The sequence below is a fragment of the Sus scrofa genome, chromosome 11 (assembly GCF_054392235.1).
Source record: "Sus scrofa isolate SSC_HxYL_T2T_F1_AM1 chromosome 11, Sscrofa_HxYL_maternal_Yorkshire_Landrace_v2.0, whole genome shotgun sequence".
NCBI classification, from domain to species: domain Eukaryota; kingdom Metazoa; phylum Chordata; class Mammalia; order Artiodactyla; family Suidae; genus Sus; species Sus scrofa.
In genome coordinates this window covers 78,411,076-78,434,196 of record NC_139393.1, presented here as the reverse complement: position 1 = coordinate 78,434,196, position 23,121 = coordinate 78,411,076, and the positions used below count along the sequence as shown (strand labels likewise).

Here is a 23,121-nt window from a genome sequence, read left to right as displayed (position 1 = left end):
AATCCTACCCTACCTACCTCCTGGCATGTCTGTGAAAGTCACTACAGAGAACATACATGGAAGAGTTGTTAAGCTCTCAAGTGTTGGCTATTATTATTATTTTTTTTTTGTCTTTTTTCTGTTTCTTGGGCTGCTCCCGCGGCATATGGAGGTTCCCAGGCTAGGGGTCAAATCAGAGCTGTAGCCTCCAGCCTATGCCAGCCACAGCAATGCGGGATCCGAGCCGCATGTGCAACCTACACCACAGCTCATGGCAACGCCGGATCGTTAACCCACTGAGCAAGGGTAGGGACCGAACCCACAACCTCATGGTTCCTAGTCGGATTCATTAACCACTGCGCCACGACGGGAACTCCTGGCTATTATTATTATGTCTGATCCAAGATACAGGTCACCTTTAAGGAATCGACAGTTGCTTCTATAACCCACTGGAAAGGAAAGCCTCTTACTTATTGAAGAGCTCGAATCAATTAATAGTAAATAGCGCAAATGAAAATCAGCTGCTTCAACATAAGCCCCCTAAATATTATCTGATTGATCAAGCAGCATTTCCACTAACAAATGTCTATTAAACATGGGTGGATCAGCAGGATTATTATCAAATCAGTATATGTGAAAGGCCAGATGCTCCAAATAGCACTCCAAGAAAACAAGCACAGGGAGCTCAAGCTCAGCCTCCTACCAGAAACGTGCTTGAAACTCAAGAGATCGCATCGGAACTCCCCACCCTCCCCTCTGCTCAAATTTCCTCCTCCCAGCCTTTCATTCTCACCCTCCAGAGTGCCATTACCCACACGGGTTTTCATCACTTTCCACCACCCCCTCTCCCCCAGCTCCCGTATTCAGTTAAACAGCAAATCCTCTCTCTTTAACCACCAAGTCAGTCCTTTCACTCTATCAATACTGTTTTTGTCTAGATTGTTACCATCTCTTGAAGAAATGATGCAGAATCTTCCCAATTTGTGAGTTCGTTATATTTCCAGGAGGTAAATTGGGTCAAGATTTTTAGCCGCGTTGCTCAAATCCACTCTAACCTGACCAGTTTTCATTTGGAATGGTTACCAATTACTGACCAGAGCGTGTTACCACTCTCCTACTGTGATGGTGGTTTTGTAGATTTTGTCTTGCGATTTTTGTCAGTTCTTGCTTCTCAAGCATAACCTGCATTATTAAGGTTAGAATCTATTCTTAGATTTCCTCCTGAATCATTCCTTTTATCAAAATGCAATACCATTGTCCCTTGGTATCCAATATCTTCAGGAGACTGGGTCTCAAGACCTCTCCGGATGCCAAAATCCATGGATGTTCAAGCCCTTTGTAAAATAGTATTATATTTGCATATTACCTATGCAATCCTCCTGCACACCTTAAGTCACCTCTAGATTACTTATAATACTTAATATAACGCAAATGCTATGGAAATCATTGCTGATGTGCAATAAATTCAAGTTTTTCTTTTTGGAACTTTCTAGATTGTTTTCCAATTTGGTTTATTGTTGTTGTTGTTGCTGTTGTCACTGTTGTTGTTTTTGGACGGCCCCATGGCATATGGAGTTCCCAGGTCAGGGATCAGATCTCAGCTGCAGCTACAGCAAGGCTGGATCCTTAACCCAGTGTGCAGGGCTGGGAATTGAACCTGTATCCCAGTGCTCTAGAGCCACCGCCATTGGCCCTGTTGCACCACAGTGGGAACTCCTTTCCAAATATTTTTAATCGGAGGTTGGCTGAATTCACAGATTGCAGAACCCATGGGTACACGGGGCCAACTGCAATCCTCTTTAGCTTAAACAACGTTTTTTGCCTTAAGGCCCAGGTTGCCTGCCATTAATACAGTTAAACTAGTTTCTTTGGGGCAGTAGTTAGCTGGCATATCTTTCTCTACCATTTAATTTCCAATCATTGTGTGTTTATATTTTAGCTATGTCCTTTGTAAGTTACATACACCTGACTTGTATGTCAGTTGCTTTCTCTGATGCTTTCATTTTTGCCTTTTGATAGCAGAATTGTTCATCTAGTCCAATAATCTCTGCAGAATAAGTGGGAAATTTAATGTAATTTTATGTGTTGGGCTTATCTCTGCTACCTCCCTGGATGCTTAATTTTCATCTTTTTTCTACAATTTTTCCTCCTTCCTTGGTTTCTTTTGGTTTCATGAAGTTTTATTTATCCTTTTTCTCTCCTCTATTTATTTGGAACTTGCAAGTTCTATTTCTATTCCTTGCAGTGCTTAGTGTTTTCATATTTTGACAAGCTGTCCCCATTTCTCAGTACACAAAAATAGGGCAGTTAAGTTGGATGATGGGAACAGTATCCAGGCAAAGTATGAGGTTGGAAGCGAGGTATTCCACATACAAGCCTGGCCTTACTCATCCCTCTGATGGTTCACTCTCCTCCCCTTTACTGGTGTATATAGAATCCACGTGCTGGGAGTTCCCATCATGGCTCAGGGGTAACAAATCAAACTAGGATCCCTGAGGATGTGGGTTCGATCCTTGGCCTCGCTCAGCGGGTTAAGGATCCAGTGTTCCTATGAGCTGCGGGGTAGGCTGGCAGCTGCAGCTCTGATTCGACCCCTGGCTTGGGAAGGTTCCTGTGCTGTGGGTATGGCCCCAAAAAGACAAAAAAAAAAAAGAAAGAAAAAAGCCTCCATGTGCTAAAGGCAGTGGTGTCTCTAAATACAAGAAGCCTGGGTTGCTGATCACTCTGAAGACAGGTCCATGAAACATCGGGGTTTACTCATTACCTCGGCACAGTCAAAAGCATACGTAAGGTCCAAAGGTGATCAGGATATCTAACCGCAGATGATCTCAGAATGATTTCAGTTCAGAAACCCCTTCCCATCTCACAGGATTACGCAGTCATTTTGTTCCATCCTGATTTTACTACCTACAAACTCACTGCCGTCGTTGCTGCTTTACTCAGTGCTTACTCGTATTTGCCCACGTTTGCCATTCTTTCTTACATCTCATTCCTTTCTTCTGGGTTCAATTTTCTGTTTCCCGAATTAAATGTACACTGATGTTTTTAATCAGGAGTTGTGTTGGTGGTAAACTACTCAGTCTTTCTTTATCTCTGTCTTTCTTTTGCCCTGCCTCTTGACATATATTTTCACTGAGTATAGAATGTTTACTAAGCATTGTTTTCTATCAGCACTTAGAAAATATCCTTCCATTACATCCTAGCATCTTTTTTTGCTGATGATAAGTCTCCTGTTGGTTTAACAGTTATTCTTTTGTAGGTGAGCTATATATTTTTCTGTTTTTCTTTTTTTCTTTTTAGGGTCATGCCTGCAGCATATGGAAGTTCCCGGGCTAGGGGTCAAATCAGAGCTGCAGCTGCTGGCCTACACCACAACCACGGCAACGCCGGATCTGAGCCACATCTGTTACCTATGCCACAGCTTGCAGCAACGCCAGATCCTTAACCCACTGAGAAAGGGCAGGGATCGAACCCGCACCCTCATGGTTCCTAGTCCGATTCGTTAATCACTGCGCCACGACGGGAACTCCAAATTTTACTATAAGGAATTATCCAAATACTAGTGCTCCTTGGGCTATAAATGCCTGACTTATAAATACTTTAAACATCCATTAATTCATTCTCTATACAGGAACAGTCACTGTTCCAGTGACGTGATCAGTGACAACGAATGGTAAAAAGTGGCTGCTCTCATGGGAATGCATTCCAGTGGGGAGGAACTGACTACAGATAGATCGTCTACAGTAGGTAGATAGATGGATGATAGATAGATAGATAGAAAGACTAGAAGGGAGGGCGTGCCCGTCGTCATGCAGTGAAAATGAATCCGACTAGGAACCATGAGGTTGCAGGTTAAGGATCTGGCGTTGCCACAAGCTATGGTGTAGGTTGCAGATGTGGCTCTGATTAGACCCCTAGCCAGGGAATCTCCATATGCGGCCCTAAAAAGACAAAAAAATGGAAAAAAAAAAAAGAAAAATAAAGAATAGAAGGGAAAGGAAGAGGAAGGAAGAAAATAGATCCTTATTAAAGCTTAGCCAGAGAAGTAAACTAAAGTAATGCATTGGGGAATAGCTGGATTAATACTTTAAACTTGAATGGACTCACTCTATAGTGACATTCAGCTGAGAACTGAACAGTAAGAGAGAATCCGCTATCTCAAGATATGAATAAAAGCATCCAAGCCAATGGGGCATTGAATGAAAAGTCCCTTAGGGAAAGGCTTTGTTTTTTCAAAAAGCACAGAGGTGGAGTTCCCGCTGTGGCATAGCGGAAATGAATCCTACTAGGAACCATGAGGTGGCGGGTTCAATCCCTGGCCTCACTCAGTGGTCAGGATCTGGCATTGCCATGAGCTGTGGTGTAGGTCACGGACTTGGCTCAGATTTGGCGTTGTTGTAGCTGTGGTATAGGCCAGCAGCTATAGCTCCAATTCGACCCCTAGCCTGGGAACCTCCATATGCCGCTGGTGGGGCCCTAAAAAGCAAAGCAAAACAAAACAAAAAAGCACGGAGGCCACTGTGTCTAGAACACAGCCAGATTAGGGGACAGTGGTCTGAGATAAGTTCAGGGAACCAGACACGCACCGTATCACGTAGGGCTTTGTAAACCAGGGTAAAGAGTTTGGAGTTGATTCCACCAGTGGGTGGGAGGCCATCGGAGTTCTGAACAAGAAAATGGCATCGTCTGAGTTCCATTTCCAAAATGTCACACTGGCTGTTCAGTGTGTGAGATGGAGAGTGTTTGAGGAGATGCAGTAAAAACAAAAGGTGAGCACTTGCATCCGTTCTGCCTGCTCCCCAACCTACCCTGAAACCGCTGTTGCCGTCACCACCACCTACCACTACCATCAGCGCCCACACCCGAAGCTCTGGTCTCATATCGCCATCTGGTGGCCAGCATCGGAACTGTTTGATCCCACAGCTGAAAACACCCAGATCTTCCCAAAAAAATCCCCCAAAGTCTTCTAAACTCTCAAATCAAGCTCTTTCCAGTCCTACATTTAAAAGCATGTGTTATTCGATTTTGCAATTTCCTTTTTTTTTTACAAATATGAAAGCAATAGGATCTTCTATTATTTTTCATTGTAAGTAAGACAAATTTTGGACTAGACTCTATATAGATTATATTAATTATTATCTTATATGGCTGTAATTTTATTAGTAGAGTTTATTATTAATCATAATATATTTTGTGGGGGAAAAATGAGTTATCAAGTTATTCCTCCCCTTACAAATCACTTACAAACACTTCTAGAACACAATTAAGGGGTAAATAAGATAATTTATGACAGTGCTTTACTAAAGAGGTTGGAAGCCAATCTCCTGTATATATTTTTAGTTCAAAATGTGATCCTAGATGTGTAATCATAACATCTGGAACAGCTGGTATGTGCTGAAAGAAGTTCATGATATTTTTTTTCTTTGCTTAAGAAAGTAGCAATTTGAAAGATGAAGCTTTGTTTCAAAGAGGAAAGCTATTTATAACTGGCAGTTGGCAATTGTTAAAGCTAGGTCTATACATATATATATATATATATAGAACTGCGTCTTTCAGCAGCATAACGGTCACATCAGAAAGCTCTCAACTCTCCCTTGGCTAATATAAAGCAGCTCTTTTTACATTACTTTAAAAATATGACACCAGGGCCACCAGTCTCCTTGGAGAGGATTTTCCACTTGCAATAATGTGGCTAATTGCAATGATATAAGGAGACCTACTTCGCTACACTGATATTTTCTTGTCCATCCAATTGAAGGATCTTAAAAGCCATGCTTACTCACTCAACTCTATTCAGGAAACTTTGACACATTACAGCAAGTCTGTTAAAAATTTATTTCCCTGGGCACAAAGATCTCCTGCTGCTTTGCTAGGCGGAGCTGAGGCAGTGAATTTTTACCCCAGATGTAATTAGATGCACTCATACTTTGAGAATATTTGGGGGTCTTCCCACATCAAAGCTAGATCTGGGAAAGAAGTGGTAAAATTCCTCTTTCTGGGAAAATTAATTAGAGGGTGATTTTTCCGTATCTGTTGGTGGATTATAATGAGACGGGTCTGCTGAAAACCACTGTGCTCTTGGTAATGATCTTTTTCCCAGCTCAGCCTCATTGCTCTCCTAGCCCAGAGTACGGCCTCTCCTGGGCATGCTCGACATGAAATGAGTTAGGGGTCTTCGCCCTCTTCTTAGCAGAGACTTGTCACGGAATCTTTCCCCACCATCGGCAGCAATTAGCACTAATTGGTACCCTGGGCAGCGAAGAGAAAGGTCAGTGATGGAGCGAGCAGGCAGAACGAATTACCCTTTCGCCTCTGGAGGTGAACTTGGAGGTTCTGTGTGCAGCTGCTCGGTCCCTGCTACCTGTCTCCGCCAGGCCTGCGAGGAGGATGACGGAGGAATTTCTTCGCCGGGGCTGTCAAACAAGAGTATTGGCGAAGGTCAGTGGACAGAGTGGGCAAAACAGAGCTGCTGAGCCAGGACCGCCCAATGACCAGGAAGAGGTCTCCCCGCCCTCTCCCCATCTCTCCGCACCCCTTCCCCTCACTGCCTTTCGCTTTAAGTCTCTTCCTAGAATATTACAAATCCAATCCAAGCAAGGGCTCCATCAGCAGTTTCCTCTCCTCGCCCCAGAGCCCACACGGCTGATACTCATTACTCTGTCCACCCGGTGGCTCGGTGGCTGGTGGGCACTTGTCTCAGCTTTGCTTCCCCATGCATCCATCCTCCCTCCTTTGGGAGACTGTGAGGGGGGGAAATGGGGTGAAAGGAAGGAAGATCAGACCAGGGCAAAACTTTCCCCTTGTCGAATATTAATTCCTCGAAGTGCCCTTGGGCTTGTCATTCCAATATCCTTGCCATAGCTCCTTGAAGTTCATGGTTTGAGAAATCCTTGAGCGATTTGTCAGGGAATAATTAATAATCCTTTCCTCTGCTACAAGTAGCCACCAGATGACTTGGCATCACTCGCAAGACGGCAGAAGGCGAAGGAATGTTGGCATTCTGCCATCTTATAAAACTCGCTCCTCCCTGTCACTTAACTTGCCAGCACTTTCCCAAAGACTGAGCAGAAAGGAACAAAAAAGAGAGTGAGTATCTGATTAACAAAATCACAACAAATAAACTAGGGGAGCAGCGTATAAGTCAGTGCCTTTTTGTCTTTGTAAAAAGAACATGTTTGACACACAACAAAAACTATTCCCTTTCCACCTTGGGTTACCCAGAAAATTCTTATCTGAGTTTTTGAGCCTTCGCTTGGAGAAAAGAACCAAGACATGGTTGACCTAGAAATAACTCAGCCTTGCAGAAATGCCTGAGCCCAGACATTAGCCAAAGCCAAGAGGGACCTTTCAGGACCATTTATAACTAGATCAATATGTCAACTGGTCCTGCCCTCAACTCAGTCAAGCTTTTGTTGGAATTGAAAGATTAGTTCAGGCCAGAAGAAACATGCAGGAGACAGATGTGTTCTGCTCAGTCTCCACGTCCCTTCCTCGAAAGAATCCAAGATGAAGTTAATGAGGTATCTGGCCCAGGTATCTTTTATTCTCATTGACAAAATGCCTGGCCACAGAAAATGTTCAGCCCTGTTTGTGCTATGAAAGAAATACCTGGGTGGTCAATGAAAGGCTAGTAACGGAAGAAACTTCTAGCAACAAACTGAGCTCATGCCATTCGGCCAAACTGATGCTCTTGGCTAAAGTTCAGGATTAAAGTGCCTGGAGCAAAATGAAAAATGCGTAACACCAGCATTCTTTCACTTATTCAATCAACAAACATTTATCATCCACCCTTAGAATGGTCGGACCCTTTGCCAGGCGCTTGCGCACAACGATCAAAAGCATAGACTCTGCCTCAGGTAGAGTTCAGTTTGATGGAGAGGGTAGGGATGAGAACAAGCAGTGACAGCGCAGTGTGGCCATGGGGTGAGGGTCCCAGAGAAGGGGACCCCCGGCCTGGGGAGTTGATAGAGGAAGGTGTTTGGGGAGTGAGCGGGAAACCAAGATGGGAAGCGGGGAGTGTTCCAGGCTGAGCAGGTGGGCAGAGGAGCAAGGAAGGGGCCTCGAGAGAGGACGGGCCCTGGGAGGAGTCAGGGTTATCCTCCAGGAAATAAGCAGGTAGAGGAGAAAGGAGGCAGAAAAGGTGGAAACAGGGAGTTCCCGTCGTGGCGCAGTGGTTAACGAATCCGACTAGGAACCATGAGGTTGCGGGTTCGGTCCCTGCCCTTGCTCAGTGGGTTAACGATCCGGCGTTGCTGTGAGCTGTGGTGTAGGTTGCAGACGCAGCTCGGATCCCGCATTGTTGTGGCTCTGGCGTAGGCCGGTGGCTACAGCTCCGATTCAACCCCTAGCCTGGGAACCTCCATATGCCGCGGGAGCGGCCCAAGAAATAGCAAAAAGACAAAAAAAAAAAAAGAAAGGAAAAGGTGGAAAGAGAGGGAAAGAACAGTGACAGAGACTAAGAACCATTGCATGGAAAGGTGACAAGGGTCTGTGTGCCACCTGTGCCACCAAGAAACAGTCTGGACTTTAGTTTACAGGCCACAAGGTGCCACGTAGGCATCAGGTGGGGGAGTTACCTGCTCAGATCAGCGAGCGAGGGGACAATGCAGAATTCAGTCAGCCTCCCCATCGCCACCCCCCGGCCCCGTTCACTTCCTGAGTGTGCCTTTCCCGAAGCTTTGAATGAGTGGATGTCCAAAGATTCGGGGGGGGGGGGTTGTTTGCTTGTTTGTTTTGGGGTTTTTTTGTTTTCTTTTTAGGGCGCATCCGCGGCATATGGACATTCCCAGGCTAGGGGTTGAATTGGAGCTGTAGCTTCCAGCCACAGCCACAGCCACACCAGATCCTTAACCCCCAGAGCAAGGCCAGGGTTCAAACCCACATCCTCACAGAGACAATGTCAGGTCCTTAACCTGCTGAGCCACAACAGCAACTCCAAAGATTGCGTTTTTTAAAAACAGCACAGTGTGGAAAGCAGGTTGGAGTAGAAGAAAAAGTCAGGAAGACTTTATGGCTATTTTAAAGGCATTACTTGGGAAGTAAACTTGATAAGCCCTGATGACTAAATGATCCATGAATTAAGAGAGAAAACGGACTTGAAGATGACTCAGATTTCTTGGGCAGCAACGGAACGGGTGAAGAAATGCTTATCGGGAGAAGACTAAAACCTCGGTCTTTCACTCCAAAAAAGAGTCACTGGGCTTTCGACATACACTCAAAATGCTTATCACTGTATTAAATGCTTAAAGGCATAGGCCACTGGCAGGTTTGCTATCTGTGCTAGAAAAGAGCAAGAAAGACTTGAATGCTGACAAGCCTTACAGAGATCAAGGAAAGTATTATCTCAAAAACATCCCCAGTTAGCCAAGGTACCATTTTTGCTTTCTGTGCTAAGGATGCGCAGGAAAGCGAAGGCAACATTTGGGGGTAGGAGTGAACTTGCACGTCAATGGTGAAGGCCCCCTTTCCTTCATCCCTAACTTCAGATCTTAAACACAGTCTCATTTGTATCTCCCTGAGAAGAGTGTGCATCAGCTTCCTTATTAAACTTGAAGGTTAAAAACCTGTGCAACCACCCCCAAAGGTTAAGAAACAACGAACAGGAGTTCCCGTCGTGGCGCAGTGGTTAACGAATCCGACTAGGAACCATGAGGTTGCGGGTTCGGTCCCTGCCCTTGCTCAGTGGGTTAACGATCTGGCGTCGCCGTGAGCTGTGGTGTAGGTTGCAGACGCGGCTTGGATCCCTCGTTGCTGTGGCTCTGGCGTAGGCTGGTGGCTACAGCTCCAATTCAACCCCTAGCCTGGGAACCTCCATATGCCACGGGAGCAGCCCAAGAAATAGCAACAACAACAACAACAACAAAAAAAAAAAAAAAAAAAAAAGAAAGAAACAATGAACAAAGAAATGGCAACGTGCACCACCATTCGTACGAATGGGAGACAGATGATGACAGTGGCTTGTCTGGGCCGGTGGCGGCCCCTCCCGTGGCCAGGCAGACATTTGCCTCCTCTGGCCCAGGCCTTCAGGGACCCAGACCTGTGCATTATTCATTTTGCCTACGGCACCCAGAGCACAGGCTTTCAAATACGCAGACAGAGGGGTGGACATAGCTATGCAAATAGCCTCTTCCCTGTTGCAAAATGTACCTGAAAATCATTTTCCCAAGCTTCCCCTCAGGCATTTTAAATACTCAGACCAGGTAAATTTTTCAATTTACACTGAAGTTAGCAATGACGCCACTAAAGGAGTTTTCCTCCACTCCAAAAGGAGAAGGGTTTTGTTTTTTTTTTTTTCAAGTTATAAGCCGCTTAAGTATAGTTTTGCACAATAAGGCATTTCATTTGGTTTTTAATCTGCATCAAAATGACACAATAAAATGATTACTGCTTCCTAGCTGGTTCTAGCCAAGGTTTTATTCTTCATTCTTAACCTTTCTTGTCTCTCACGGTCCCAGGAAATTAAGGATAAAATGCATATTCACAGTGTTTATGTTACCAATGTAAACACAGGGAAGTCAGAAAATATTTTAGTAACATCCTCACAGTCATTATAATTCATCTATGCTGGTCTCAGGCAAAACCCTATCTTCTTGTCCTGTTTTCTAACTATGTCATTTACTGAGGAATGGCTAGCTCTGGGTCCATCCCTGTGCGCTAAAGGAAACTTCATTTTTACTTTTGTGGACTCACATTTGTCACCCAAATAAACTACTGAATTGTTGTTTACTTATACTCACAGGGATGATTTCATTTTCTTACTATATTTCCTGGGAACACATATCAAGAGAGCTAATCGAGAGTTCCCGTCATGGCTCAGCGCAAACAGATCTGACTGGCATCCATGAGGATGCAGGTTCGATCCCAGGCCTCACTCAGTGGGTTAAGAATCCGGCATTACCGTGAGCTATGGTGTAGGTTGCAGGCGAGGCTTGGATCCCATGTTCCCGTGGCTGTGGTGTAGGCTGGCGGCTACAGCTCAGATTCGACCCCTAGCCTGGGAACCTCCATATGCCACAGGGGTGGCCCTAAAAAGACAAAAGACCAAATAAATAAATACATAAATAAATAAAAAGATAGCTAATCGAATTAAGTGTTCATAATCTACTCTGCCTCTGCAAAGCCATGATCTTTTTCCTCTTTTACTCTCTGAAACATACCAAAGGTGACCTGAAGCATGAGTGAATTTAAATTCCATATGAATTGCACCAGCATTTGTATTTTGCCTTCACATTCCAGGATACCTTCTTTGACCACCTCTTTTATAGGGGCTAAAGAAACTATTGCATTTGGAGTGGATAAGCACTGAGATCCTGCTGTGTAGCACAGGGAACTCTATCTAGTCACTTGTGATGCAACATGATGGAGGATAATGTGAGAAAAAGAATATATATGTGTGTGTGTGTGTGTGTGTGTATGTGCGTGTGAATGACTGGGTCATTTTGGTGTAGAGCAGAAATGGACAGCATATTGTAAATCAACTATAATAGAAAAAAATTTAAATCTTTTAAAAAAAGTATATGTACCAAGCTAAGTAGCCTGCAGAGCGCCCTCTAGCGAAAGGTCAGGGATGCCATCCTAGGACCGGGTTCTAGCAGGATTTGTTAAAGGCAAACAACCTTCTCTTCTGAACCCTGCACAACCCATTTGAAGGATTGAACTCCCAACGCAACAGATTTCTTGACATCAAATCACAGCTGCCTGGTTGTATTGCTGACACTCTATTAAAATTCCAAATCAGCTTATTAGCGTATGCGTTTCTTCAGTGAATAAAAACAAGAATCCTAACAGAACTCTCTAAGTCAGTAACAAAGCTGGAAACCATCAAGATGATAAGGCACTAAAACCTGGAGAATTCATCTTTAAATTGCTATCAAAGGAAAGCAAATCCCCAAATGCGGAGGTCATTCAATGTAGCAACAACCTCTCTCCTAATAAAAACCAAAACGACAAAGCGCGCGGAGGTTGACCAAGACAAAGAAGCAGAGTTATGTCTGTGAAAGGCTTTTCATCCAAGTGGCCAGGTTCACTGGACAATCCTTAGCCTTGTGAGAAAGTCAGGTAATTTTAACGTCTCACCCCATATGTGCCTATTTATACAAAAGACTTGAAACAGCTTAAAACGAGATTTATGGTAAGAGGATCTATCAAGAAAAAGAATTTTTCTAGAAGGATTTAAAGTTAGAAAAAAAAAATAGATTCTCCCCAATGTCCTCAGGAGGGCCTATGGGCTGCTTGAGAGCTGCACTGTCAATAGAAATATGGCTACAAGAGGTATCTGCCAAGAACAAGACACAGAGTGCAAACCCCCAGGATCACTGACGGTGATGCCCTGGGCACTTCTGAGGTCCCTCAGGAGAGGAAGCCCCACAGACGGTGAAAGAGCACTATTGTCTTAATAGCGGCACAGTCAACTCCCCTGGACCAAGAACGCTTCCCACATTTTCAAGATCAAGCAAGTCCCTGGAGCTCCCGAACAATCCAGAGTAGTGCCATCCTAAGATTAATATATTTTTCTTTCAACCCTAAAGAATGGAGACTACCAGTGTGTTCTTAATTTTTTTTAGGTGAGACATATAATGTTTTTACACCAATATTATGGTTCATGTCTGTTTCAATAGTAAACTATAAACAGACCTAGGAAACTCAACTCAAATAAAAAGCGAGCTCAGTATGCCAAGCCTCGTGGTCAGCATGGCTGTCTTTGGCTCTGTGCTATGTTGTGATGTGCAGGCTGCACTGAAGGGTAAGGAGGATTTCTTTTAAAAGGGAAAGTTCCAAAGCAGATTTATTATTATGACTTAGCTTGAGCTTTCTGAAGAAAACGTAACTGGTTTTAAGAAAACATTGAATGTAGCTTTCAAATTCCCGGAATGAATCTACACATATATCAGGAGAATGTCTAATGCCAATTACGAAGATCATATTCCTTCTTGACCCTTCAGCTGGGAGCCAAGGTCAAGTAGGTACTTTTAATTTCCCAGCTCCTCCAAATGGATGACCACTCCCTCTTTCTTATTACTGAACCCTAGCCCAGGCTTGAGTCATTTCATCAGTTACCAAAAGGAAAACATTGGACTCTGATCCTGCAAAGCAAATCATTCTTTGAGTTTATAGAGGGTAGGAATTTCCACAGGAAATCCCACATCTCATACGCTCCCTGGGTGGACCCGGACGTGGGGAGCAATGTGTTTCTGTACCATGTTTCCTACAGACCAACAAAAGTCAGATTCCTCGAAGTAAGATTTCTTGATTCCTCTCATATCTATGAAGTACAGCCATTGCCTGCATTCCATTGTCAAAGGATTAAGTGTGTTCAGAAAAAGTGCTTTCCTGGTCAGACCACCTCTGTAGCACTGCACTGCCTCTAGTCTTGGAGACCACAATTTAAGAGGAGATATTGAGTGACTGGAGGATGTCCAAGGAATATAATCAAGATTCTCAAAGTAATGTTAAGCTTCAAATGATTGAAAAAGAACTGGAGATGTCTAGCTTAGAAAAAGACAGACGGCCTTGTACTACTCTCACTGCACTGTTATAGAAAAAGGCTTGTTTTTTGTTGGATGGAAGAGGCAAGCAGATTGCAGTTCCATATAAGAAAGTACTTTCTTATAAATAGAATATACTGCCTTGTCAGAGATAGGGGCCCCTCCCTGAGAGAATGCCCATCCACCATCTGTTAGTAATACTTTAGAAGATGATTTCACACTCACTAAGAGGTCAGACTCCTAACCTCAGAGGTAGCTTGAAATTTCAGCTTCCTAATAGTCTACATATTTGGTTAATTCTTTAAAAAAAAATTTTTGCATGAGAATTCTGAATCATTTCCGGAGTCAATAATTCCTTCTAAAGCAGGTCAATCTGACAAAAAACACTTGATGTGATGCCAGTAAATCAATGACAGCCTACTGATTCCCATAACCTCACAGAGGGGGTAGTAGGTAAAACCGAGAAAGCATAGACTTCAATGTTTGACCTACGTTCACATCCCTGCTCCCCCGTTTATAGCCTGTTGTGACCTAGGCAAGTCCCTTCACCTCACTAAGCTTTAATTTCCTCATCTGTAACATGGAATGCTGCTATTTAGCTCCAAGATTGTCGTAAGAAGGAAATGAGATCATGAATAAAAGGAGAAGAGCAAGGTCCCCGACTCAAAGAAACTCTTCAATAGAGGGCAGGTGTTATTATTAGACAAGGCATAGCCCTGGGATGACCCTACCCCCCAAGGACCACACCGAAGACCTTCCCTGCACATCCTAAACATCCCATGTAGAGGAAGGTGAGTGGGGAGAGAGAAGGACAAAAGCGGTGTGTGCATCAGCCACATTTAAAGAAATACATCTGGACAAACAGGGATCTGTTTCTAGAAAATGTATTTTAGCTCTAACTGTGGATTCCCACACAGGCATAAGAACTAATACAGAGACATCTCACAGAGTCTTTACACATGGCATATCTTTTTATGTACTGTTACTTCCTGTGGTGTTAGGCATCATTGTCAGATTTTTTTTCCCCCTTGATCAATGTACTGATGCAAAACGTGGAAATAAAAATTAAAAACAAAACAAAACACTGAGAACCTGGGAGAGCTCCCTCCACTGGGGCCCATGCAGTCACTCTTCCCCCCAATTTGTCTTGACCCATTTCACCCCCTGCTGAGACTCCCTTTCTAGAAAAGATGTGCCCAAGGCTTTGTGAAAAAGCCAAGTCCTGGTTCTAGGAGGCTGAACTTCTTGAGTTCTTGGAAAACGGTGGTGTGCAGGCTCATTGAGCAATGGACATACTTCGTGTTGAACACGGTAATATTCCAACTTCTATTGATTAATCAGTTCCTACTCCAGTGCTAAGGTCAGGCAGTATGCTTTCTTTCCTCCCCAAACAATTAATTAATCTGTATTGACTGAGCTCCGGGGAAAATATATCCTAGGATATATCTGAGTTCGGTTTCAATGCAGTCAGAGGCTTTCACGTGGAAAATTCTCTGTTTAGCAGTTACATGCAGTGAGAAAACTCAGAATTCATAAGTGATTCGGTAACTCACAAGCCATGAAGAGCACAGTAAAGGTCAAAGCAGGATAACCCGGGCAGGATTCATCCCATACTCGTCCCACATTCATCTTAAGCCATGCCCATGGCATCCAGAAGTCCCTGGGCCAGGGGTCGAACCCACACCACAGAAGCGACAATGCCAGCACCTTAACCCACTGAGCCACCAGGGAACTCCAGTTGCTTTTTCGAAATTAGTTTTTACAATGAGAATGAGGAAGTCCAGTTTTTCAAATTATTTCATGGAAATCATCTAGAGCTATAACTACGTCAATTTCATGGAAGACTACGGCTCTAATTCATCACAAATTTGAAAATAGGGGGGAAAATGCTATACCCCACTGCCAGAATAATTCATTGTGGTTAAAAAAAAAAAAAAAACCTCACCAGTGCCAACATCTTCTAGCTTATTGGGCAGGTGGTGAAGGTGGGTAACCAAGGGGGTGTTTGCCCAGATCCATGTACATAGCGATGAAACCAAGAACTCCCCCACCCCAGGGGTGACAAATAGTCTTCATCACTACAAACCCCACCCCAAATGCGGTCATTCCCTGCTTATCAGAACTTTCCCTCTAAAGATAATATAAGGTTGAGAGTCAAAGCTCTGGTACCAGGAACACCCACACATTTTTTTAAATTAAGAGCTCCTTTAAATATGGAGCTATTATTACACACTGTACCAATAAAATTAAACATTGTCACTGTCTGTTCCTTAATAGCTTACAAGCATTTTATATTCAGAGTCCCCAAGCTAGAGTTTGAAGAACTATCCCTTTAGTCTTTGACTGTGAAATAATCTCCATACCATTTTTCTTACTCCCTCTTCACAAACTATTTATAACCATGCTTAGACGCACAATGAACATAAACGGTGCATCAACATAAAAGAGCATTAAGGACAAGCAAAAAGGTGAGCCTGTATCATGCCTTGCTGAATAAAGGTGTCTTCCCAACAGCCTAGGAAAGACGGAGCCCAGAGGGAGCTAGCCAGGGCGTTCAGGGAACGGCCCGTGGGAAAGAGTGTTCCCTCAGGGAAGAGGGTGCATTTTAAAATATGAAGCATCAGCTAGAGAAGAGAGGATACAGTGGAACGATGAGAAGGGAGCATCTTCTTCATGTACCAAAGGCCCGAGTCTCCACTGAACAACAGGCTGGAGGGTAATGGGCGACAACAGCAGAGGTTCTCAAAGAGTGTTCCCCAGAACCAGGAGCATCAGCATCGCCGGGGAACCCGTTAGAAATGCAAATGCCCAGGCCCCGCTCCGGATCTGCTGAATCGGAAGCTCTGGATTGGGGGCAAAGCTGGTTGTGTTTAACAAGCTCTCCAGGGGATTCTGACCCCCCTGCTCCAGTCTGAGAACAAGAAAGGAAAACATGGCCAGATATTTCCTCCATTCTCTTACACGCTTCCCTGACACAGACACAAATGTGTGCATGTGCACACACACCTATGCAGCTGGGAACACCTGCACAGTGTTCAAAGAACAGGAAACCAGCCCTTATTGTCCCTTTTCTTGGAGCGTTTCTTTCTGTGTGCATTCTGAAGCAGGGACCGAATTTCCCCCCCTCCCCAATTAACGAGAACGAGGTTGGCAGCACGTTTGTATCACATTATATACTCTGTGTGTTTACCCTGTACTGCCTTTGATGCATTTGCATATAATCTTTCATAATTCAATTCATTTGTTCAAATCATGTCTTTTCACTTGCTTATTCAGATGGGAGAGTTCATTTTACAGATCACTGGGGCCTCCCAGTGGCAATCGTTGGTCATTTCAGGCTCAGATTTAATTTCCGGAAGCTTGGAGGGAAGGGTATCCGGTGGTGCTTAGCTTTTCACCCACTTGGTAGAAGCAAAAGATGGAATCACAGCACGCTTTTTATCTGACGCAGGTTGACTGGGCAGTCGAGCTGACGTTTCCGCAGATGCTGGCTTGGACTTCATGCATCGATCAGACTCCAGGTTCAGGTCCTTGCTGAGTGGCGATGTCAGGCAGCCGGCTTCCGGCTTCCGTTTCTGCAGATCCGTGTCAACCTCAACCAGGACTCTGTGCCACGAGACCCTCACGGAGAAGCTCCTCCTGCGAGTCCTCCTTCTCCATAACCCTGAGGTTTTTCTCCCTTGAGTGTCCCCTCCCGCCATCCTGCCTTTGAAGTTGTGACGGCCCCGGGGTTGCCACGTCCTGCGGGGAGTTGGGATACATGGATTCCCCCTCCTCCGGATTCTGGAACATTCCGTGTTCTGGCTCTTGTCTCTGTCCACCAGCGGCGATGGGCCCTCACGGGACAGCCCCTGCCAGCTGCTCTGTCCTGGCGTCACAGAAGCAGGCCGCCCCCGCTGATCACCTTACATCCCGTCACTGGTCCAGGCCTCCAGCCAGGGTGCGAGGCTTACTCAGCAGTGTCAGCCTCCCCGAAGTGAGGTGCCTGTCATCCGATGAGCCTCAGGCTGAAGGGCACCACAGGCCATTTCCACCTAGCCAAGCATTTTGCTGTAGAGACGCTGGTGTCCTTCCAGTGTCCTCAGCACGGCCCCTGTGCCCTCTGCTTGGGCTTCAGAAGGCCACGCGGCCTGAGTCAGTTCTGCTCTTGCCTTGAAAGGTTGCTGAAAGGTGCTTTCCTGGACCGGCTTAGTCGGTGCTGATGCAGTGAGCCTTGTCACCTAGGAACAGCCCTGTAAACACCAGCATCGCTGACAGATCGGGTGACGTTTTAAAGTTCAGCCCCGCCCCCTTGGCCTTTCCCTCGGAGAAGTCGCCTGAGGGCACCCCCTGCCCCCCCTGGATTCTGCCTGAGCTGGTTGAAGCTCACTACCTATCTTTAATTAAGCTAAGATGTGTCTGATATTCCTTGCAAAGAAAATTTTATTTAAGGCTTTGCTGGGTACATACATACATGTGTCAAATCATTCTCTCCTGACTTACTGTGAAAAGCAATTCACAAGGCAGAACATCTCAGCATTATCCCACTTCAGCCAACTCGTGCTCAGGAGGCAAATAAAGAAAACATGCACTCAACTGGATTGTTTCAAATTAGCTAGAATAAAAGTCAAGTTCAGGGTTTTCTGAACAGGGTTCAAAGGGGAAACTGGGCCCAGGGCAGTCCCTGAAAAGAGCACAGGCTTTGATGCCTTAGTGACCAAGGTCCCAACAGACACACGTGTGTAAGCTTGGAGAAGGTGAGCTCACTGAGCCTCAGTTTCCTCGTATGTACAATGGGCTGATACCTCCAAGGCATCAGAGGTACTCAGAGAGATGCTGTATGTGAAATAGGTAAAACAGAGCCCAAAACAGTGAGTATTCCATAAACGGAGTTATTTCAGCAAGGATTATTAGAAGCTACAATTCTCCAGCAAGTAGTTCGGAGAAGTCACCCTTGGCTCCTTTTAAAAAAACTGCGCACATGCTGTTCCTTCTGCCCAGAAAGGCTCCCTGTCTCCTCTCTCCAGCTCCTTTTCCAGCTACCTGTTTTCTCTCCAGGAAGTCCTCACTGGCCCCCTGGTGTGAATTAGGTTTCCTCCTGTCAGCACACCTAACATTACTCTGTAAATGGGTCTATATCCCCTGCCAAGCACTAACTTTAATGCCTCGGCTCATTTGCACTGAACTTGAAGCCTCCAGGAGGACTGGCCCATCTCCCTTGTTCACTGTGTGTCTACAGCCCCCGCTTGGCATTTTGTGGGATTCCAATAAATACTGAATGAATGACAGCCATTAGATAGCTTCCTAGAGAAGAAAAAAATACACCACCAGGAACATAAAAGGTAGCTGCATTAGCTATTTTTGCATTCTTAAAATTGCCTTTCAGCTTCCTTGAATTACCTTCAAAAAAAAATATGAAATCTGTTCCCAGCAGTTCTGGCACTTTGCTCCCCTCACCCTAAAAATACTGCACATTCTTTTTTTTTTTTTTTCTTTGTAGGGCCACCTGCGGCAAATGGAAGTTCCCAGGCTAGGGGTGGAATCAGAGCCACAGCTGTGGGCCTATGCCACAGCCACAGCCACAGCCACACCAGACCCAAGCCACATCTGCAACCTATACCACAGCTCATGGCAACACCAGATTCTTAACCCAGTGAGTGAGGCCAGGGATGGAACCCACATCCTCATGGATACTAGTTGGGTTCTTAATCCACTGAGCCACAGTGGGAACTCCACATTCTTATTACCTATTATATTCATTAGAATAATTGTATAATTATATAACTATATGATTGCATAATTGTATAATATTATAATTAGTCCTCCATTCTGCTTTGAATACATAATTATAAAATATGCTTACCCTGTTTGACACCCTTCTAATTCTTAAATTGACTATATATTAATCATAGAAGTCCTAAGGAAGGAGGAAATCCTTGGGAGAAAAGTGTTAATAATTTACTAGTTGCAAACTGTACTTTTACCTGTGAACATCAAGTGGGTAAAAACATTACTCACGGTCTTTAATCTAAGAATTTCTTCCATTTTTATGGCCTGTTCTTTGGGCTTATTTATGATGGTTTGGAACAAAGAGGCAACCTTTGCCATTGTGATTTATACTCTTCCAACAAAGGAAACACAGAAAGAGATAAGAGACCCAAATTAAATCACGGCACTAGATAAGAAAGCCCAAATTAAATCATGACACTTAAAAAAAAATCCAGTGAAGGTAAGGAGCTGACTGATCATTTAAAATCAAAACCAAGAAGGGGACAGACACATAGACTGAGGACAATGAAAACAGGGATATTTTCAAAACCTAAGCTACAAAATCTAGCATTCACCAAATGCCTTTTGTCCTATATCTTTTGTACTTATGAAATAATGTCTAGCCTTTAAAATACTTTATATGCCTTATTTTAATCTTTTGCCACTTGTGCTTTTGTTTAGAAGATCAAACAATATACTTTGGTAAAGTGTTAACGACTGGCAACAGATATCCAATATTTTCCTTCTCTCTTTTTTTTTTTTTCTATTAATGCCATTTAGCAAAAAAAAAAAAAAATTGACCTGGACATCTGTTTTCATTTTTAGTGATGCTTTTAACTTCCTTGATGGTTGAGTGCCAATTCTAAAACCTGATTTGATTTCAAGGAAAGACAACTGCCTGAGAAACAAAGAAATTGAGAGAATTGAGAGGAAGAGCTGCTGCCTTCCAGCGTTCCCAGTGTAAGCACTGTCTGATGATGGAGGCCAAAGGTTAGTTTGACAGAACAGGCAGTGAGCCGTCTGTGCGGCGGCGTTATCTGAACAGGACCCAGCCATACCCAGACATACATGAATAAGCATGTATGTCTGGCCCTAGAGCTCTTAGTAAAAGGAGTCAGTTATGACCACAGAACTAATGGATGCTGACTAAGGCCACCTAAGACACAACTGTCCCTTTAACATGATCACAGGATCATATCAACACTCTTCGATTATGAGCACAGCAAATACTGAAATTAGACTTGCGGGTAAATGCTCTAGACTTAATTTCACATCACGAACTCAAGAATGCCAAAGCCTGGATGTGGAAATCACGTGGGAACTATTTCTAGGCTCCACAAAGAAAACATAAGAATTAGGTCCACACAGAGACACACTCACAAATATCTGTGATTTTTTAAATTTTGCTTTGTCCGCGTGCCCTACACTTTGCGAAAGTATTTACCTGTTGCATGCCCAATTTTGTGTAGTATTGCCTTATCATTTGGTAGAAAAATGCACATCTTTGACAATTTTTACTTCCTCTATGTGCAGATTTCCATGAAAACTAAGTTAAAATGGAATTGAAAGAAGAGGCACAATATAACTAATTTTCTTCGAAACTTAGCAATAAGCTTACTTTCAAGTTTAATTCTTTTGTTTCTAGAACCCAAGGTATGCAGCCTGTTTTCAAACTTAGTACATGTAAATTTTTTTCTTGTATCAAAATCTTACCAGTGGGCATGTTTTTCTATCAAAGGATATTCAGAAATTACTTATCTGCTCTTATACCAATGGCACTGCTTAAAGCAAGCTGGGCAGGGTCTCTGTCTATAAAGATCGGGTATTCACAGAGCTGCAAGCTTCTGGAATCTGGGGATTTAAAGGGGAAAAAACACAGGAACATTTCATTCTGATGTGTTGCCTCGTCTTTTTTCTTTATGCTATTTGGCTCCAAATTGCTTAGGAAGTTCCCCAACACAATCCTTTATCCAAAAAGAGAACCAAATATAAATATGGAATGAAAACCAATGTTTTACAATCCTGGCCAACAAAAACTGGTACAAATCGGAGTAGGATAGATCGGTAAATGCTAATAAGACAGACGCTTTTCATACAGTACGGGCGTTTCCTAAAGTCAGCTGAGACAGCCTGGGGAGAAAAAACTCTCACGGTGCCACGTATGGAACATGTAAACTTGAAGCTACAGGAGTATCATCAGCAAGTTGGTGTGTCTGCTGTGAAGCAGGAACTCTTCTGTGATAATCTCGATTAAAACCTTGACAGCCAGGTTCTTTATTCATCAGAAACGCAGAAAGTTATGGCAAATGCTGGACCAAGATTTTCAGAGGCATAGTTGTTAAGGAAAAAAAAAAAAAAAAAAAAAAAGCAAAAGAAGGAAAGGAAGGGAGGAAAGAAGAGAGTGAGAAACAGAGAGGGAGGGAGTGGAGAAGGGGAGAGGAAGGGAGGGAGGGAGGCCGGGAGGAGGAAAGGCAAATTTCACAGCCCTTGGATTAAAGTTAACACATCAATTCCTGACCATAAAAAAAAAAAAAAAAAACCACTAAAACCGTAAGACAGGAAAAAGCTCCTCAAACTACATCTTTTGGAATTCAAATTAGTGTAAAATCGAATCTAGAAAAGTGTGGAGAAACGACAGCAAAAAGATAAAAGCAGACAAACAGGCAGAGTGAAGCAGGAGTGACACAGGGTCTGTGGGTGGGTGTTAAAATTTGCAAGTGACTGCTAAAAAAAATAAGAGGGAAACAATGGCTATTGAACATTGTGTTTGACAGACTGACACTCAGAGAAAGAGGATGTAAAGAACCGTATGGCTGCTCAGTCCCAACAGTGTGTGAAAGGACACTTGATCCATGCTGCCTAAAAATAGCTTCCTAGGCTCTTCAGACATTCTTTAGCAGAGGAGCCTTTTTTTTTCACTTGTTACCCCAAGATTCTTGCTGTTGCCCCTGAAACACTCCTAGAAGCCTCTGGGTGGCTTAGGAAGTTTAGGAAGCTTAGAACTGGGCTGACCAGTTCAAAACCAAGGGGGTGGTAAATTCTTTCAGAGTCAATAGATCCTAACATAATTCGGGGAAAGGCTGGCAGAATTTCAAAAAAAGAACAAACAGAAAACAAACAAAAATAACCTCAGACACAGCTGTGTGTGATTTCACTGTTGGCGACCTCAGGGCTCCAACCTGCTCCCTGTGTGAACTTCACCAGCCACCCTCAGCCAACCGCTGATGTTGCGTCCAGCAGCTCGGACCAAACAAGCCAGAGCCAGCCTGTCCTCGTGCTCACATTCAACACGGCCAGACTGTCCGCTGGCTTTGGCCTCCAGACTCATCTGGAAATGATCACTTGTCACCCCCTCCAGCCACAGACCCCACTGCCTCCTAACCCCAGCCAGCCTCCCCAGCTGGTCCTTTTGCCCATGGTTTCTAGAAACGTCAGCCAGATGGGCCTTACTCCAAACTGTCCAGAGCTTCTCCACTTCCCTGGAGGAAAAGCTGAAGTCCTTGCCATGGCCTTGAGGTCCTGGCACATCGTGCTGTGCTGCCCAGGCTCTCAGAGGGACTAAGCACCTCGCCGATGGCAGAGCTGCTGGCAGACACCTCACCCAGGGGAGTCACCTCCCCCAAGGTCACTGCCTTCCAGGGCAGCCAGTCCAGGGACTGAGCGACAGGGGTTATCCAGGCTCAGCCATCTCGCCCCAACCCCGGGCGACCCTGAAAGGCCACCCTAGGTCCAGAGCCCCATCGGGGGTCCTGAGGCTATGGCTGGGCCTGCACTGCAGCTCAACCTCTGCTTCCGCCCTGCTTCCTTCTGCTCCTTCCCGGGCCTTGATCCCAATGACACGCCCTACAACCGACCTGCACATCACATGCCACCTCAGGGTCGGTGTCCGGAGAGCCCAGCCCACCCCGAA

At 44.4% G+C, this 23,121-nt stretch overlaps 1 protein-coding gene across 4 annotated transcripts in view; it reads right to left on the bottom strand.

Annotated features, from left to right (window-relative positions):
• Positions 1 to 23,121, bottom strand: part of LOC146398708 (uncharacterized) — a 389,742-nt gene that overhangs the window by 365,841 nt on the left and 780 nt on the right. For all 4 annotated transcript variants that reach the window (XR_014819879.1, XR_014819880.1, XM_084982271.1 and 1 more), the window contains exon 2: positions 6,282 to 6,392. Coding sequence is in view for 2 of the 4 variants with exons in the window: in XM_084982271.1 (XP_084838397.1) it covers positions 6,282 to 6,392 (111 nt within the window). In the remaining 2 variants the exon portion in view is untranslated. The remainder of the gene's footprint in view (positions 1 to 6,281; positions 6,393 to 23,121) is intronic.